This window comes from Gymnodraco acuticeps, unplaced genomic scaffold, assembly GCF_902827175.1.
Source record: "Gymnodraco acuticeps unplaced genomic scaffold, fGymAcu1.1, whole genome shotgun sequence".
NCBI lineage: Eukaryota > Metazoa > Chordata > Actinopteri > Perciformes > Bathydraconidae > Gymnodraco > Gymnodraco acuticeps.
The window spans coordinates 8,782,728-8,800,665 of NW_022992351.1; the positions used below are offsets into that span (position 1 = coordinate 8,782,728).

General features: G+C 41.4%; 1 protein-coding gene across 1 annotated transcript; it reads right to left on the reverse strand.

Annotated features, from left to right (window-relative positions):
- Positions 1–676: 676 nt before the first annotated feature.
- arih2 (ariadne homolog 2 (Drosophila)) lies at positions 677–17,666 on the reverse strand. The gene is made up of 15 exons (XM_034208940.1): positions 17,552–17,666; positions 14,577–15,098; positions 13,909–13,976; positions 13,586–13,658; positions 12,952–13,093; positions 8,218–8,339; positions 7,517–7,626; positions 5,805–5,922; positions 5,529–5,579; positions 5,229–5,250; positions 4,574–4,725; positions 4,096–4,239; positions 3,603–3,671; positions 2,715–2,840; positions 677–2,064 (listed from the first exon to the last, which is right to left on the reverse strand). The coding sequence occupies exons 2-15, from the start codon at positions 14,844–14,846 to the stop codon at positions 1,993–1,995; spliced, it is 1,539 nt and encodes a 512-aa protein (XP_034064831.1). The 5' UTR covers positions 14,847–15,098; positions 17,552–17,666; the 3' UTR covers positions 677–1,992.
- Positions 17,667–17,938: the final 272 nt, after the last annotated feature.

Below are 17,938 nucleotides of genomic sequence, written 5' to 3' on the forward strand. Positions count from 1 at the left end.
ACAAGGAACCCTGTTAATTATGTGCAGTTATTTCACAACTTTTATTAAATACACCTTGAAAAAATTACTTCAATGGTGGATACGGCCATGCCTGTAGCCAGAGTGATTACCATTCCGCTATTGCCTGTAGATTTAGCATTTCTTTAACCATCAAATACACACAAGCACTTTTTCCCAATCCCGTCAGGTTTGTAGCAATTTTGTTTAAAAAAAAAAATCAAGAATGTAGATGTTTCCATTTGCTTAAATCAAATTATTGCACTGTTACTTTTTTATTCTATTTTGTAGCTGTTTCATTATATTTTAGCATGTTTATTTTATATTCTCTTGGCTTGTTATTGATAGTTTTAAATTGTATTTAAATGTAATTCACTTCTATCAACTTTAAAGTTAAATTCAATGAGATCTTTCAGTTTGTCTGTGTGTGTGCATGTAATGACCACACAAGAGACAGGGTCTGGTTTTAAAAACTCTCAGTAACTCTATTTCTGTATTAATGTACAACCGTTGAAAACTACAACAATTTCTTTGTATTTTTTTCTTTTCCAACTAACAGCCATTTTCCAGAAGATAAGTGAACAATGTGAGTAAGAAGAAAGGAGAAAACAAAGAGCAACATAAACTGGGTATGAATGTAAAGAGAAGCACAAGATGGGGAGGAAGGAGGAAACAACAATAACTGTTAATGTTTATTTTCTGTAAATGACTGTTTGAGCATGTGTTAATGCGTGCTAATAATGCTCCGACTATGATGGCAGGTGGGTCCTGTCGTGTGTATGAATGGATTAGATTACCCTTAACTTCATAATCTGATCAGTGGAGGTGCAAGTGTTAGGTTTAACGAGGTCTGGCTCACACTGGTTTGGATATACGCTAGCTGAACACAAAGCAACAGAATCAGTACAACAGCATAAAGAGACACAAATGGGTTTTAGTTATTTAGTAGTTTCACTTTGACCATAACAACTTGCAACTATCTGCTAGCAGTAAGATCTGTAGTACGTCAGGTTATAAACTATAAATCAAACCAAAGGGGGAAGGACGATGCGTTTATTGCGAAAGATTGGTAACAAAATCAATTATTTAAACAAACATTATTCTTATGCTTTAGTACTTTGTTTTCATGAACATGCATCATATGTAGGAAAATACTGGTATCTGTTAATTATCAGGAGTATGTGAGGTCAACAGTAAACACACCATGTACAGGGATGATGTCAGAATATGTATTATGTTGTATATTATCGTCCTGGTTGGTAATAAAGTTTGCTCAAAGCCAAAGCAGTGACAGTGGCACTTTCCATCTAGAAGGATCACACTTCACTAGTTGAGAGCTTCATTCATTAAACTTTCTAGAAATACTACGTCATAATCAATTTATTTCTAATTTATGTCATTTAACCTTTTGCAGCTTTGGAGAGTCAACTGAAGAAAAAAAAAATGTGTTCAGGGGAATCCAGTTAGTACTACAACTGCCAGCCCTTTGTCATTATGGTCTATGTGAAACCACGGAAAACAGATCCATTATCATCACTGTCTCCTTAAAGAAAAAGTTGTCCACTACCCACATCTTCTTTGCCTGCTTAACACATTTTTTTCATCATTTTACATATTCTGTAATATTTGTTCCAGCATCATAGGAAAAATGTTGTTGCTTCTGACCTCAACAATTTGACCTTCATCATCAGATCTGTAAAGACCATCAAAGTGTAACCATGGTGAACATGATGCTCTGTAGCCGAAACATGTACATAAGGTGAGCATGATGAGGAAAAGGGAGATACAATCGTGCCATTCTGTGACCCTGCAGCATTTTGGGAGTGACAGGAGCGAAAGACAGAAGGAAAGAATCAAATGAGTGAGTGTAGAGGAGCAGAAGGGGGTGGGGTAAGTATGATTGCACCGAGGGATGGTCATGAGAGGAAGCAAAGGTAGAAAGCAGGGAGGGGAGTTAGGAGGGAGATGCTGGTGCTTTGCAGTGGCGAGGGATGTTCAGGTGTCATGGAAATCCTTCAGCAGCGTGCGTCGCTTCTGCTCAGCAATGTGCATCTGATTCTCCAGATCCTGAAATAAAAACAGAACGGTATTATTCTTAAGGCATTAACAGGGGCAGGCGGTCTCTTAGTCATAGGGGCTTGGCCTGGGAACTGGATGGTCACTGGTTCAAGACAAGCAATGACGGAACAAGTTAGAGAATTTCACCTTTAGCTTTATACCTGGCTGCTCTTTCTTCAAAACAGATGTGTATTTTGTAAATTGTGTATTTTTTAAAATCTTTAATATTATTTGTATGCATGCTTCTTAGTCAATATTAAGAAGCTCTTTTCTTGCTATAACAAATGCAAATGTCCCCTCTTTGGGACGAATAAATGTATTCTGATATAACAGAGAAAAATAAATGTTCCCTAAAGTATGTATTCCTCTTCTTCAAAATGAGGACCAAAAGCTAATTAAATGCAATCACCCTTGTATTTGCGACCATTTATTTATTTATTTTTTAAATGTGTGCAAGTCCATTTTAAGCATGTGCATTCCTGCGGGTGCATAATTAATTATTGTAATTGCCCCCTACCCACGCTCCATCATGCCCCCTACATGGCGGCGATTGTGAAACAATCGGTGCAGCTGTTACCTACATGAGTAAACAATATAATCCTAATGGAGACATGAATGGTTGTATCAAATATCACACTGATCCGTATTGAAGCTCTCACCCCTCTGTCGCTGGCGCAGAGCTCTCCCTCTCCTACCACCACCGGCCTCTCGGAGCTGTCGGCCCGCTCCACCTTCCACGACAGGTTTTCTATCTCTGCTTCCAGCTGGGCCTGCTGGTACTCAAACTGCAGAGAGGGACAGCAATCACCATTAATATAGTCACAATAGGCACGTTCACACCGCAGTACGTTTCCCACTTTAGTTCCGATATAGTTCCAAAATGTCGCGTTCACACCAAAAACAGCCGGAACTTAAATTAGTTCATGAGAACCTTTTTACCCCCTTTTCCGTCAGTTTTCCGTCCCTGCTAGAGAGCAGGTACTTTCGTGGGAGAAAAAGGTTCCTATGTCTGATTGGCTGGGTGGATTGCAAACCACGCCCCGTAAAACTCCCAAAAAGTTTTGTGAAGCCGCCATTTTATTATCCTCGCATTAGCATTAGCTCAGCGCAGAAACGCAGAGAGACTAACTTATGGCAACACAAAAGAAAACATGGGAGCGGTGGAGATGAGGAGGTGTCGGCGTTCTGGCGATTTACTCGGAAGGCTTCAGTAGAAGCTTCTACTGAAGCCAGTCCCCAACTCCGGGGACTTCCAGTCGGGGACTTTGGGCGGCAGTATACGCCGTGAAGTTGTTTGCGGCCTGCCAGTAAACCCAAAGCAGAAGAAGAAGAAGTGACGTCAGCAGCTTCATTTGCCTAATCCTCCCTCAGGAACTTATTCCGGTGTGAACGCGATCTGTACTTAGTTCATGAGAACTAAAGAGTTCTGATGAACTAAGTTATGATGAACCTTTGAGGGAAAAGTACTGCGGTGTGAATGCGCCTAATGTTATTTTACAATGTGTGTTCTGCAGTAATGAACAGGGTGGAGAGATATTGTTCCTCACCAGTTTCTTGCTCCGGCCGGACTCCATGTAATAGGCGTAGGGATACGTGTACTGCAGGGTGTAGCGGCACTGCAAAAGAGAAGAAGCAAAGTTTGGGAAATGTTCACTTAAAGTCAGACTGTGTCAGAATAAAGGAAGGCACCTTGTAATTGATTGAAATGATCTTTAATGATGATGCTAGAAACTTTTAAAATCATCCAATGAGGAAAACAGAAAGTGAATCAGGTCACTTGTGTTTTTTTCCAGACCATTTAACAACATAAACCAAGCTAAATAAACACTGTTTGAGTTACAAGTCTGAATTGATGACTGTAAGCAGCTTAACCATTTCTAAATACATTTAAACAAACTTGCCAGGTATAATATTTACAAAGTTACTTTATAGTTCAATTTTATGCAGATTACTTTTTTTTTGTATCTCTTTCCCTTCCATCACTAACTGTGATGCTGCCTCTGCATTGAGAACAGACAGTGCAGGTTCAGTGTGCAGTACCTTAGCCAGGAGCTTTGCAGCGTTATGCAGGTACTGCCAGTCGATCCAGGTTCCCAGGTTGTTCATCACTCTCTCCTGGATCTTCTCCTGGATCCTCTGGTACGTCTGAGCCTCCAACTGCAAAGACTTGTTGTGATTCTCCCACTGGTGGGGTAGAGATAACAACAGAACAATTATTTCCCCTGTAGAAATAAAAAGGTATGCTGGATGTCTGTCTGTTGATAAAATGTTTTGGTTAAATCTTTAAACAGTGTGCTGTGATATTATAATTATGAGAATGGCTATGGGCAGTGGAGGATGAAATCTGTCATGATGTAATCTTCCTCAAATCCCAAAATGTAAATGTTAAGCAGCTTTATGAGGCTTTGAATCCAACCCAACTCTACGGGTTTGATTCTGTAAACCCCTATAGTTTATCCCAAAGTGTTTTTAAATTTCGATTTAGTTTTTTCTCTCGAGCTAAATAGAAAAAGCTCACCCTCTCAAAGTAGAAGAGGTATTTCTTGAGGGCCTCTCTGGCCTGAGCCTGCTGGCTCTGGTTGACTATGTCAGGGTTCTCTTTGTAGCGGCTGCACTCGTAGTATTCACTGCCGTGAGTCTTCCAGTCACCAAGACACATCCAGCAGAAGTCTTTGAGGCGAGACAAAATACACATTTATGGACATGCATTTCACAGCATGTACACTAAGTCAACATTTGTATCATAGAACAGACTAAAGGGTCAACTCTGTTCCGCTAAACTGGATAATATTGGCTGTGGATTGGTGATAAATATATGTTCCATTTCTTCAGATGACTAACCACCGTTCTGTTCAACCACATTCCTCATTTAAAAAAGGGATACCATTTTACTAACTAACTGGTGAGTTATGGGAGTTATAGGTGTACTGGTAGATGCAATTAGAAAACGTTAACTACTATATAACTCCCTTAGGACTGTTGCCTGCCAACATTAGCCAAAGATAACAAAGCAAAAAACAAGATCTACAAGCATCAACTTTCACTAGGAATAATTCAACCTTTATTCAATATCATCTTGGAATCATAGCTGCTGCTACTTTCTGTGTTTCCACCAGTAGGTGGATATAAAGGAACAGTGCGTTAATGCTTCACTGGATTATCAAAAAACGTACCGTGTTTGCACTTGGAGCATTGCTGAAAAACAAAGAGAGACAGCGAATTACTATTTTCAATTATTTCGGGCAGATCGACACATAAACCTTTTTTTAAAAACAAAGGATTTAGTGTTTGTTGTTACTGCTTTGTCATCCATAAAGCTTAGACATTGTTAGAGAAAAGGCCCACATGCCAGGTAACAAATCGGACCAGCAGTGACTTAAGTGTGAAACTATTCAACTTGAGAACTTCAGCCCGCAGAAAGGATCTTTTGCATTTCCTGTTTCAGGGAAGGGTGATTTTCATCTCTGACTCACCATGTGATTGCACCCTCCGTTCTTCTCAATGCAGATATTGCACTTAGGACACTAGAGGAGAAAAACACATACAAATAAGATCAAATCAGGGTAAAAAGGCAGATTACAGCAAATTACAGATAATCAGTGAAATGTCTTTTTATGTGTCCTCAAACTGTGTCAGTGTTCAACCTGAGCAGCCGTGTACAAAACTACAGTGTGTAGTGTGCAAGTATGTTGACACAGCAGTGTATGTGCATGACTGTAAGAGTGTGTAAACGTAAAGCTCCATCTTACATCTTTAGTGTGAGCGCTGATATAGTTAGCCGTCTCCGAGTCATCTGCACATTTGGTCAGCCACTTCCGGACTGTGGCGCAGTCTGTGGGAGCGTGGTACATCTGACGGCATTTGAAACTGACAGAGAAAACACATTTGAAAATGAGAAAATGCTAAATTCTTAAATGATTCAGAAATCAGATAATATGTTGGTAATGTTCAGTTAGGAGGATATGTATATTGCTGTATTATTATGTATGTATTGCTACTTGTGCAAAACATGTATTTTGTTCATTTTTTAAAAACCATTTTCTAAAATTGTGTTTGAATTATATTGAGTTTGTCTTTTTGCAGAGAAGATTACGTTATGTTGTATGTGCAGGAAGGTGTTTGTGGAAAGTGGTCCAATCCAATAAACACAATATAAAAAGGTAATTTCTTTAAGTTATGGTAAAACACAGGTCACTATCAGAGCTAAGTTAATAAGTAAACTTAGATCACTTCTTATACACAACCAGCTGTGTGACCATCACTCAAAAGGACTTCTTTCTTTCAACTCCTATTCATTCGTTTTTATCTACGGCTTGGATCTGATTTCCTTTTTCTTGAACTTGCTCCAAGAATGTGACTTATCCTTGGACTGGATGAGACTGCACAGGATATTAAAGGGAAAGAGACCGCACATGAAGCTTTAGGATAACAAATGACATTCAGAGTCATTAAGTTAATGAATACAACCATTCCAAAGTAAAACATAAAGCTGACTGCAGTCACACGGAAGCTAAATTAACTACTGTAGTTTCTTGTGAAAATCTTATGCCCCGACCACACGAGGACGAAAACGGCTAAACGCATAGGATTACCGCAAACGCAAAAAAGCTTCCGTCCACACGCAATAGTCATCCGGATAGTGTCTTCCCACACGAGACCGCTCCGTTTAGCTCCAACCGCTGGAGAAGCTGCAGTACATGCAGGAGCCTGTACGTGGCGCTGTAACTTCCTCCACAAAAGCAGCGAAGAAGCATGGTTGTCATGGTTGCCCTTCTGTTTATTCTCCGCGGTGGGGGCCGAGGGAACCGGGCAGAGTTTTTCGCCCGTCAACGTGTATTAAAGTTTAAATCTTCCGACAAAATTATAAAAGTGCCGGTCAAAGATCTTCTTTGTTATTTATTGAGCTTTAAAACAAATGAATAACGAATCTATATATTATAATAATAAAATACACGGAGCCTCTCTTTTTCCTCCCTCTCTTCGGACAGCGCCAGTGTCTGTTTCATGCAGCAGCTGATCCAGTAATGAGTGACCCGGCCGACAGTCAAAATAAACATATTTATAACTAGTTTAGGTAGTTTGAGAGGTGTCTCCGTTCTGTCAGATTAGACTTCACTCGCGTTTAGGTCCATATCGAGAGAAAGATAAATAATCTGAATTCAGTGTGCAGTTTACTTTGACGCGGGGGTGAGCAGCAGAGGTGGAGAGGCGGGGCTATTGCCTCATCATTATCAGAAAATGATCGTATAGGGCGTACACACGGAGCCGTTGGACCCCCCAGAGCGTTGCGTATGCCGTTCTATCCACCTTGGGACCCGTTATCGTTTCCGCAGTCGTTTAGTGCCGTATTCGGTCGTCCTCGTGTGGCCGAACGGTCTATATGACACTAAACAGTAACGCAAACGACCGTTTTCGTCCTCGTGTGGCCGGGGCATAAGTGTTGAAGCTGTGCGTGTCCTACCAGAAGACTTCGCTGCAGCGACTGCACTGCACCCTGCGCGCCCGCGGCTCCTGCACCTTGATCACCATGGGACAGTCTGCACCCGGACACAACTGCAACTGGAAGTGACTCTAATGGACAGAAAGAGATACGTAGTGTAAATTAAAAGCAAAACAGGTCAGAAGAAGCAGATGCATCATGATCACAGTTTCCAATCCTGTGATGAGAGTGGCTGGAATTAGCTTTCAATCACCCTTGGTGAGGTGAGTTCACCCGAAAGAAAGTTGGATGTACTGAGAAATTCTTAACCTTGAGTTCTGTTATCCAGAATACAGAGAACTATGTTTCTGGAAATAAGTTTAAATTGTATGTTTTTCTCAATATTATTAGCACAACAAAAATCAGTCAGTTAGACCTGGGTAAACACAACTAAAAGAAAGTATGAAATGGGTGAATTATCCTTTAAAATTACAGTAAAAGTGACTTTAGTTTGCATAAATATATATAGATGGAAAGCCAGCTGGTGATACAGACGGTGAAGAGAGAGAAAACAGCTAGAGAGATGATTCAGATTTAATGCTGTGTCAAGGAGAATCAAAAAGTCTCAAGGGGCTTTCTCTCCCTTATCTCCTTTCCCACATGCCTCTGTGTGTCATTTGCTCTAAATGCAGACCTTGATGCAGCATCTGAGTAAACAGATGCACACAGACGGACACACACACCTCGACGTAGTCTCTGAAGAGGTAGCGTCTGTATTTGTCCTTCAGCTCCTCTCCTGGCAGCAGCGACAGGACGAAGTCTTCTGGCATCTGCAGGGAACATTCCTGAGCCATACACGATATACCTGAACACACACACACAAATACATTATTAAGAGTCCAGAGTATAGTATGAAGTAAAGCGTATACGTAATACGTATAACAGTGCCCTATAAAGGCAACAACTACTGTCTGTGTTGCTGTACTAATGCACCATCAAACTCAATCATCATTTGAACTTGGAGAAAGTCTCTCCGGTTGGGTTTGGTTTCAGCCGGCTGGTTTTCTAGTTACAGTGACCCAGAAACGTAATCAGGTTCATCTGTCATCATAAGCGTGTCCTTGGTACAGCTGATAGAGAAACACTTATCAGACAGGCTCTGAAGGACTCTGTTAGGTGGACTGACTATCGGAGAGCACTGTTAGAACACACAAGAGGTACTGCATACAAATAGGCTACCACTCGCACATACACAAGCACCTGTGGTTCCAAACATTAAACTAAAGGACAGGAAGCCTGGTACATCGTATGGACTTGTACAACACACATCATTTTTTCTACAGTACCACACATACCCAGCAAGGATTACATTCTCCAAGAGCTGAAGCCTACCATGCAGAGAAGGAATCTGATCCTTCCAACATGCAAGACATGGTCAAACTATACACTCCATCACATGCACTTTGCTCTGCATCAGAACCTTCAGGAGAAAGTTGACACAGGCACCCCTGCACAAAGACAAAAGACCTTTTTGCTATCCTGGTTCCAAAAGGGTGGAACGAGCTTACCACTAATATCAGGACAGCAGAAAGTCTACAAATCTTCACTAGGGTTGGGTATCGTTTGAATTTCCACGATTCCGATTCTACTTTCCGATTCTTTGAGGGGCAGGGTAAAAAAATGATACATGCTTCTTCCACCAAAAAGATTACATTTATTCGAGAAACTTTTACACAGGTTAGTTTACAGTAATATTCACATTAATCAGTCTGTTTATATTCACTGCTATGTAACTGTAACCTGAGAACTAAGGCTGTGCAATTAATCGTATTTTAATCGCGATTACGATTATGGCTTGCGACGATTATGAAAACGGCATAATTGACAAAATACGATTATTTTGCTGGGTGCGCTTTCGCCCCTCCCTAAAAGCCCACTCGGCCACGTGGGAGTGACATGTGTTGTGAGTGTTCAGCGTGAGCGAAGATGTCAGATCAAGAGCAGCAACTCGTTAAAAAGAAGGGTACAACTATTTCCACTATTTGGAAGTACTTTGGCTTTCAGGAGTCCGACGTGGAGCAAAACAAAGTACAGTGCAGGATTTGTTACCAGGTTGTGTTGGCACCACACGCTAACACAACCAATCTCTTTAATCGTCTGAAATACAACCACAAAGTGCAATACGACCGGGCAGTAATACACCAAAAAGCAGATGCCGCTCGACTTCATCCATCACATCATCACAGTCATCGATTCAGGACGCATTGTAGAGCAACGGCCTACGCGACGAGCTCGCAGAGACACAGAGATATTACAGGTGCCATTACATTTCACATCGCGAAAGATATGTGCCCAGTTAGCACTGTTAGCAACCAGGGCTTTAAGCAACTTGTCAACACGTTGGACAAACGTTACGGGATGCCGTCTCGGTATTATTTCAGCAGGTCTGCGCTGCCTGCACTATATGACAAATGCCGTGGGGAAGTTGAGAGAGATGTGGCTTCAGCTGACTACTTTGCTACCACAACAGACCTATGGTCTAGCCCAGGGGTGCCCAACCAGTCGATCGCGAGATGTGTCTAAAAATAGAACAACAATATTCTGTTTTATCGTTAATGTCCTGTAACATAATCTTCCTGTGCCAGAATAATGCACTTGAACGCATCAAAGCTTTGTGATTGGCCGGCGTCACCCCATGTGTCGGGGCGTGGCTGAGGGTCTTCAGTACAGGTGGCAATATCGTCACCTGCCTGCGCTCATCTCTGAAACCAGACCATGTAAACAGGCTGGTGTTTCTTGCAAAACATCTTTAAGAGATGACATGAGCAGTCCTACCAGCATTTGCCATGGTGGCCTAAACATTTTTATTTGGTCTTAAATTGTAGTTCAACATTTATTTCCTGTTACTTCTGGACCATGACGGTTGGCCAGCCTTCAACGTTTAACTGAGTGGAATATGTTGAATATGTTTTACCAAAATGTTGGCTATATGTTAAGGAGTGTTCAGTAGGTTGTGACAGTGCACTGCAACATGTTTGATTTAATTTAGGTCTAATTTATTTTTATTTATCATATTAATAATATATGTTTAGTATGGTTTTGGAAGTGCGCTCCAACATATTTGTTGATCTTGTTTATTGGTAAAATATTATTTGTTTTAAAGTTCAATAAATGGTCAATGAATAATCGTCAAAATAATCGTAATATCAATTATTGACCCAAATAATCGTGATTATGATTTTTGCCATAATCGCACAGCCCTACTGAGAACCACTGAAGCTACAACAGTGCAACAGTCCAACTTTGAGGAAACAAAGGAAACCCCTCCCTCCCATTTAAAAACAGTTCTTGTTGAGAAAATACCGGGAAGAAATGTTTGAACATTTTAAAGTAAAATGCTTCAATCTGGTGCACTTTAAGCAGAATTACTAGAGACTAGATCTAGGAGGTACAACTCTAAACACCCATATGAAAAAGATTGGTTTACATTTTAATAATCAAATAAGTATGTGAACATAACCAATAACCTACCATAGCCAATAACAAATACATGTAACGTATTTTATTTTTGTTGTTCATTCATATCTTATTTTACTATTTTATTAATGCATATTTCTTTTATCTCTCCAGTTTAAAACGATATGTCTGGTTTACTGTCCTATAGTATACATTGGAATGATTTCAAACCTGTTTTATCCCAATAATTATAAAGGAGTGCCTTGGAAATATGTGTTTACATAAATTGTGATCAAAACGTTTGAGACCCACTGAGATAACTTAGACTAAAGTGAACTATCTAAACACTCAGAGTCCTTTACCTCACTGAGCTGTAGTTATCAGCCTCTCAGTCTGACTGGAGAGGACTCTCCCTCCACATTATTGTAGACACATCTTCTTCTAATATCCGTTAGAGCAGCTAGCACCAGATGCTAATAACAACAGCGCCCTCCCTCTCTCACTCGCACTTTGGCTGTGAGCTGCAGGCGCCAGATAAGCCAACATCCCCCATTTTCATCACTTACAGCGCCCATCGTACAGGGCAAATGAAAAGTGTAACCGGGGTGAAAAGAGTGTTACATTTACTTAATTATGAATGTTGTTACATCAAGGCCGAAAATTAGGATGAGCACCAACGGTCAGAAAAAAAAATGTCCTCCCAGAGCTGTCAGCGCAGCGCCTCCACAGATCTGGCGCCCTAGGCGAACATCTATAACGCCAGTGCGACGGGCCGGCCCTGGTCCCAGGTTACGCTGTAGGAAGTGTAGGTACAACGCTACATTTCCCGCCCCGCCGCAGTCATACAGTAGGCTACGGAGAGCGGCGAGAAACATTTCCTCAGGCATCGAAAAGCGGAACCGAAATACACATTTCTCAATGATGCCGTTGGAATCGAAATGTTGGAACCGGTTCCGAACCGGAACCGGTTCTCGGTACCCAACCCTACTCGCAAACTGTAAATCCAACTATTTCTCTTCTACCATTTCTCTTGTAAATACTGTGTGAGTATTTCATTACGGAATTATCTTTTTTGACTTTATCCTGCAACCGGATGACTAACAAACAAAAGAAGCACTTGAGTTCAACTTGATAACAGCCTGGCTTGTTTGAAGTGAATATAACAGTTTATTGTTGTTCTTATTTGAATAGTGATGGATTATTGCACTTATTGTAAACCGCTTTGGATAAAAGCGTCAGCTAAATGCAATGTAAAAGAGGAAGACTCATTCCCATAAGTGTCCCGTCTGCTCCTAAATGACAAAGGAAGATGAAGAAGGCATACCATGACGAAAGAACAACAAGTTAAAGATGGCAACAAGTGCAGCTCCAGCATCACCTCAGCTATTGTTTTGTTTGTGTTCAGTACATTCAATATCGAAAGTGATGTTATTTCACTGGTATAGGCAACAACTAATACAAATCTTTGGCTGCGTCACTTCAATATGCCGTACAAAACGTATAATTGATCCGTGTACACTCCCACACTCCCATCTGCTCTCCTGCTGACACAGGCACACGTTCTCCCAGATAGATACACATGCACTCATAATCATAGGTGGGAGGTAAGCCTGCCAGGTACATCTTACACCACATGGGAGTCATTCAATCCTCATATTACACCTCTCACCTTCAAAGCCCTATGGCACAATTGGATTGCGAACAGAGACGCGTAAACAAATATAGACCCGTGCACAAACATCCAAGTGTCTCTGTCATTAAAAACGGTATCATTGAGTGACTGATACAGCCCCCCCCCCCACCTAAATACCATACTGCAACACCTGCTGCTCTGGCAGTAAAGCATAGCCCAAAATAAACATCCAAAGGAATCAGAGGCTGACTGTGATGAAACCCAGAGTGGAAAAACACACAGCAACACATAAACAGGCACTTGGGAGCTCACGTCAAACAAAGTGTGACTCACCCACTCTAACCAGCTTTGATGACTACACAGACACACACAAACACACTCTGCTCACCCACTCCCAGGCCATCTTTGACCAGGACAGTGCAGTACTGTTCCCAGCATCCTTGGCAGAAGGAGTGCTGGCAGGGCAGAGCCAGCAGGGCGTCTCTCCGTACGACCTGTAGACACACACCGCACTGGAGGGACTGGGTGGGCTGAAACACACAAACACAGAAAGCATGAACACGCCGTCAGACACACGCTGATCCGGAGAGAGTAAGAAAACACAGGGTTTCTATTTTCATAAAGTAAATTAACTCATCCTTAGAACATAAAATATAATAAAGAAATGCATTGGTAACATAAGAGCAATATATTGGTCCTATTTTCATCTCATGTCAACAAAGTGAAATATACATCAACAAACACGATAAACTGATTTAACTCCTACGGAATTCTTTCTGGTAAAACTAAATATTAATTTCATGTTTAAACTACTTATTTGACCAACAGTGAACAAAGTCATTAGGAATTGTACTTCTTTATTATGGCTATTAAACAATGTTTAACAATGTATGTGCACGCGCAGAAAGCTGTTACTAAGTTATTCTTAGCTTGGTCCCTATATATAAAAAGGATATACAACATCTGAATAAGAATGTATAATCAGAGCTGGTGAATAATATTTGGGCTCATTATTTGCTCACAGTGACTGTTCTGGAGGTGCTGCTGGGCTGGACCAGAGCGTCCGACATCAGCAGAGACGAGTTGGACTTGTATCTGTGGAGAACATGGAGAGAACCAAGGATGAGAGACTGAGAAATATAAGACTGCTGCACAAAGGAAATAGTAAGGTTGAGAAAGCAAGGACAAGGAGGCAAAGGAGAAAAGAAAGAGAAAGAATTGTTAGACCAAACATTTTAAAAAGTGAAGACAGGGAGGAAGAATTCAAAAAGTGGTGATGAAACAGAAAGATTGCAATAATTCAAATTAAAAAAGGCAGGATTGTGATGCAGCAGGAGAGACATACCTGTCCAGTATTTGTGTAAAGTGCCAGTGCAAATGCACCAGGACCAGTTTTGCTACCGCTGGTACAACCTGAGAGAGAAGGAGACAAACAGAGATCGCTGAAATGTTGCTCCTCTGACACCCGAGTGACTTGGCTGTTGAAAGTCAGCTAATCAGTGAAGACACAGTTCCCAAATCCAAGACTTGCCTATTTTCACTTTAATACAATAAGCCGACTCTTTTTCCTTTAGCAGAAAAAAACGCTTAGTGATTGTAACACTGCTGTAAAGATTATACAAATAAAAAGAGTCAGGAGTCAATGAATCAAAGTCATAAACACATTGTTCTAGAATTGTTTTGTATTCTATAAACACAAAACACAGCTGCTCCTCTGGGAACAGAATACTGTAGTTGCTGTGCAGCTCCTATGTGCATAGTGACTCATTATACAAGTGTGGAGTAAGGTGTTTACTGCAGGACAGCATGTAGACTCAGCAGAGGAACCCTGAACCAATAGAGTTTCCAAACCAGACATTCTACACAATCTTTGGAAGCACAAAGATACCGATAAAACTAATGATGAATCCGCGCTATTCATTTTGTCCCATGGCAGCGTGGCGATGAGCCATCAAGCACAAGCACTCTGACCGTGAAGAAGCTCAGTTCAATTGCAGAATCACACAAGCTCACCTTCAGTGCAGCAGCCACAGTGTTCACCTCCTCTAACAGCACCCTCTGACTCTCCTTGTAGGTCAGACAGGTGAACAGGTACTCCTCGGGGTCAAAGGAGTCAGCGCCCTGCTGCTCCACATCGTTGGACACGCCGATATAGTAGTCCTCAATGTCGGCCTGATCATCATCGTCTCCTCCATCGTCATCATCATCTCCCTCGTCTTCAAAGTTCTCCCCAAAGTCTTCCTCATTGCTGTCCGATGCCTGGCTGTTCATGTCCACAGACATCCAATCGATTGGATCAGCCACCCGGACAGGTAGACAGCTCGCCTACCTGTCGGTGGTTCGAGTGGCTTAAATGACTTGTTTAAAGCTCCACGTCGGTTCTTCTCCTTGCGTGCTGTTCAAGCTGCTTGCCTCACTGTTTAGAAACACTTCCCGTCTGCCCGAGGCGCGTAGAGAGTTCGCTCAGCAGCAACGGAAGAAGCAGAAGCAGTCACACTCCCCGTTACTCATTTGGAAAGCTGGCTACAAAGCGATCTGAGGAGGAAAAAAAGATTGAGAAATAAGTGAAGTACAAACAGATGTTGAGAAGGGTGCGGTGTAATTGAGGAAACTGTGGGGGTATAAAGAGACAAATATTATTAGTGGTCAAAGTTGTTGATAGCTCACTCGTACATTGTTACTGAAAGGTAGTTTAGTAGCTTGTGATTTATAATATTCATTTCTACATATGGATGAAAACGCTAGTTTACTGACCAAAGAACAGAAGCAGGCTATCAAGTGTTCACGTTGGAATTATTTCTCCCTTTCAACAAGGCTAGTCACTAAGCCTGGAGTGTTTCTAATTTTACAACAACAATATATTTATTCTAGTGAACACAGCTTTGCCAGTGGGGCTCAGAACCCACCTGCCACTGTGAAGAGTGACGACATCTGTTTTTCTTTTGTCCCTTGAATTTGCAAAATCATATATGTATGGATGACTAAAATTGGACACTTGGAAATATAATTTGTTTGTATATAAAATATTCTGCTTCTGGGATACACATGCTAGCAGCCAGTTGTTGCTAAACGTTTGGCTGCGCTTGCTTAATCTGTGTCTGCAGTTGATCTTTTAGTACAGATGATCAGAATCGGCTTTATTTGCCAAGCTTGTGTGGAAATACAAGGAATTTGATTATGTTTAAATTGCTCTCGGTTTACCAATACAGTTCCAAAACAATGTACAGTAAGAAGAATACAGATTACAATGAATTAGCTTCAAGATTTTGTTTATTTAGACCGTGCCTCTGTTCAGTTAGACTAGAAGATGAGACAGACATTATCTCAAAGACATGAGCTGGTACTGGACTCGGTCCAAGGTCTGCAGCCTGTACAGCCAATCTGATCTCAGCTACACAGCCTACTCACCAATGAATTGCTGCTCTTCTAGGCAATAGGCAATGAACAATGGGATTTATTACTCACTTCCAAACATTGACATTTTTCCAGAGTGCATCTGTGGTCTTATTATTCTTAAGCAGGCCTGCCTCTGTCCTTCTACACTTTAGAACCGCTAAACACGTGTGCAACCCAAGGCATGGGTTAATGCTTTTAAACAAGATTAGCTGAAGATGCCTTAACCTTATGAATGACGGGACACAGACACACCTTGTATATAGTTAACATTTTACACATGCATGCAAGCATACAACAGTGGAGCAATAATTAATTGCTGGATTGATAGACATTTTGGTAAATTGTAGAAAAACACATCTTTACATTTCTAAAATCCAAAATGTCCTGATTTAGGGGATCCTTTTCCCCTTAAATGACTTCCAAAATATTTTAGTATGCAAGTTGAATATGACCAAAACACTGAACATCCTCTTTGTACCTGGACATGGGATTTTACATGCCTGAAGCAAATATATGATACTGCCTTCTTTAACCCTTATATTACCCAGCCCAATAATATTCCTCTGAATGCAAGACTACATTGTGAAAAGTAAATTCCCTAGGCTTGCAAATCGTAGTTCCTTGTCCAATTGGGGTTTCCCTTACGCACAGATTTACAACTCGGCTATTGTTTTGTTTGAATGTGGATGGGTAGCTTCTCTATTCTCCTTGCCAACACTTGCCTTCGCACCATGTGTCACGAGCTAAAGAAGCCCAATAACGTTGAACGGGAACAATATTCCGAATATGATTCAAACTTTGCACCACATATAATTCCGATATGCAATTTGTATGCACTAAATGTATAAAGAGACACCGGGTCAATGCCGTTTGCTGATAAGGGCGATAATATGTGACGTCGCAAATATCCACCTGGCTAAAGAAACAAACAAGCCGGGAGAGCCTGCCAGGCGGCCCTGTCCCGTGGCGCGCCGGGCGAGAGACGGGTGTTCGCATTCTGCCCAGTCGGGGCTAAAAATAGGCACCAACTGGGTGACACACATCTCGCTAGGCTAATGTATCACAGCGACTCAGCACAGGTTTTGATAACAAGTATTGGGGGATGGGAAGTGAGCGGTGCGAGCAGCGATAACGCAACATTAACAATATGTATTTGTTTTTTTGTTTGACCAGGGCATTTCGGTGGTGTGCCTTCATTGCAGATATTAAAACCTGGCACTGAAATCCTCAAACAGGATGGTCAATTGACCGTTAGCCGGGTTAGCTTCCTGGCTAGCGTGCTTCAGTTTATTCAGCAGCAACGTAACGGCATGCCAAACCCACGAGTTTGACGAGTTAAATTGTTGTGTACTTTCAGAGCAGACCAGGGGAAAACTTTCTAGGGAAAAAAGTTCGTTTTGTTCTTTAATTTATAACATAATAGCTATCCCGGTTAGCTACCCCTTTATCTCCCGCTGTTCCGTCGCCGCCTCTCGCCCACTCTAGACCGGGGATTTAGATGTAAACAAGGCCCTCTGGAGCTCTGTACTAAACACACACATTTATAAAAGTGCTGCAAACATTTTTATCTGGTTTAAGACGTCAATGTTTACCTCCAGGAGAAGCGTCGGCTCTGCTCGCAATGACAACCAGGGCTGGGTATTGTGTGGGGAAATCCACTATGCGATTTACACTGCGACCGCTGGGCTGGTAACCGGAAGACCACAGAGATACTTATGTACGACGTCACTTCCCCTCCTATAGCAGATTAATGCACTTGTGCTGCTCATTAATACTTTAGCTGCACTACAGGAATGGACCAACATCTTATAACTCTTTGCTAAAACATATATCCATATAATACTCGAATTTAATTAAATATACATTTAACAGCCAGGAATTATTTTATGTTAGGATTATAAAATGTTTGTAATAAATGTATGTCCTTTTCCCCAGTGTACTGTAAGTGTATACCCACCTACATAATACAATACAAGCAA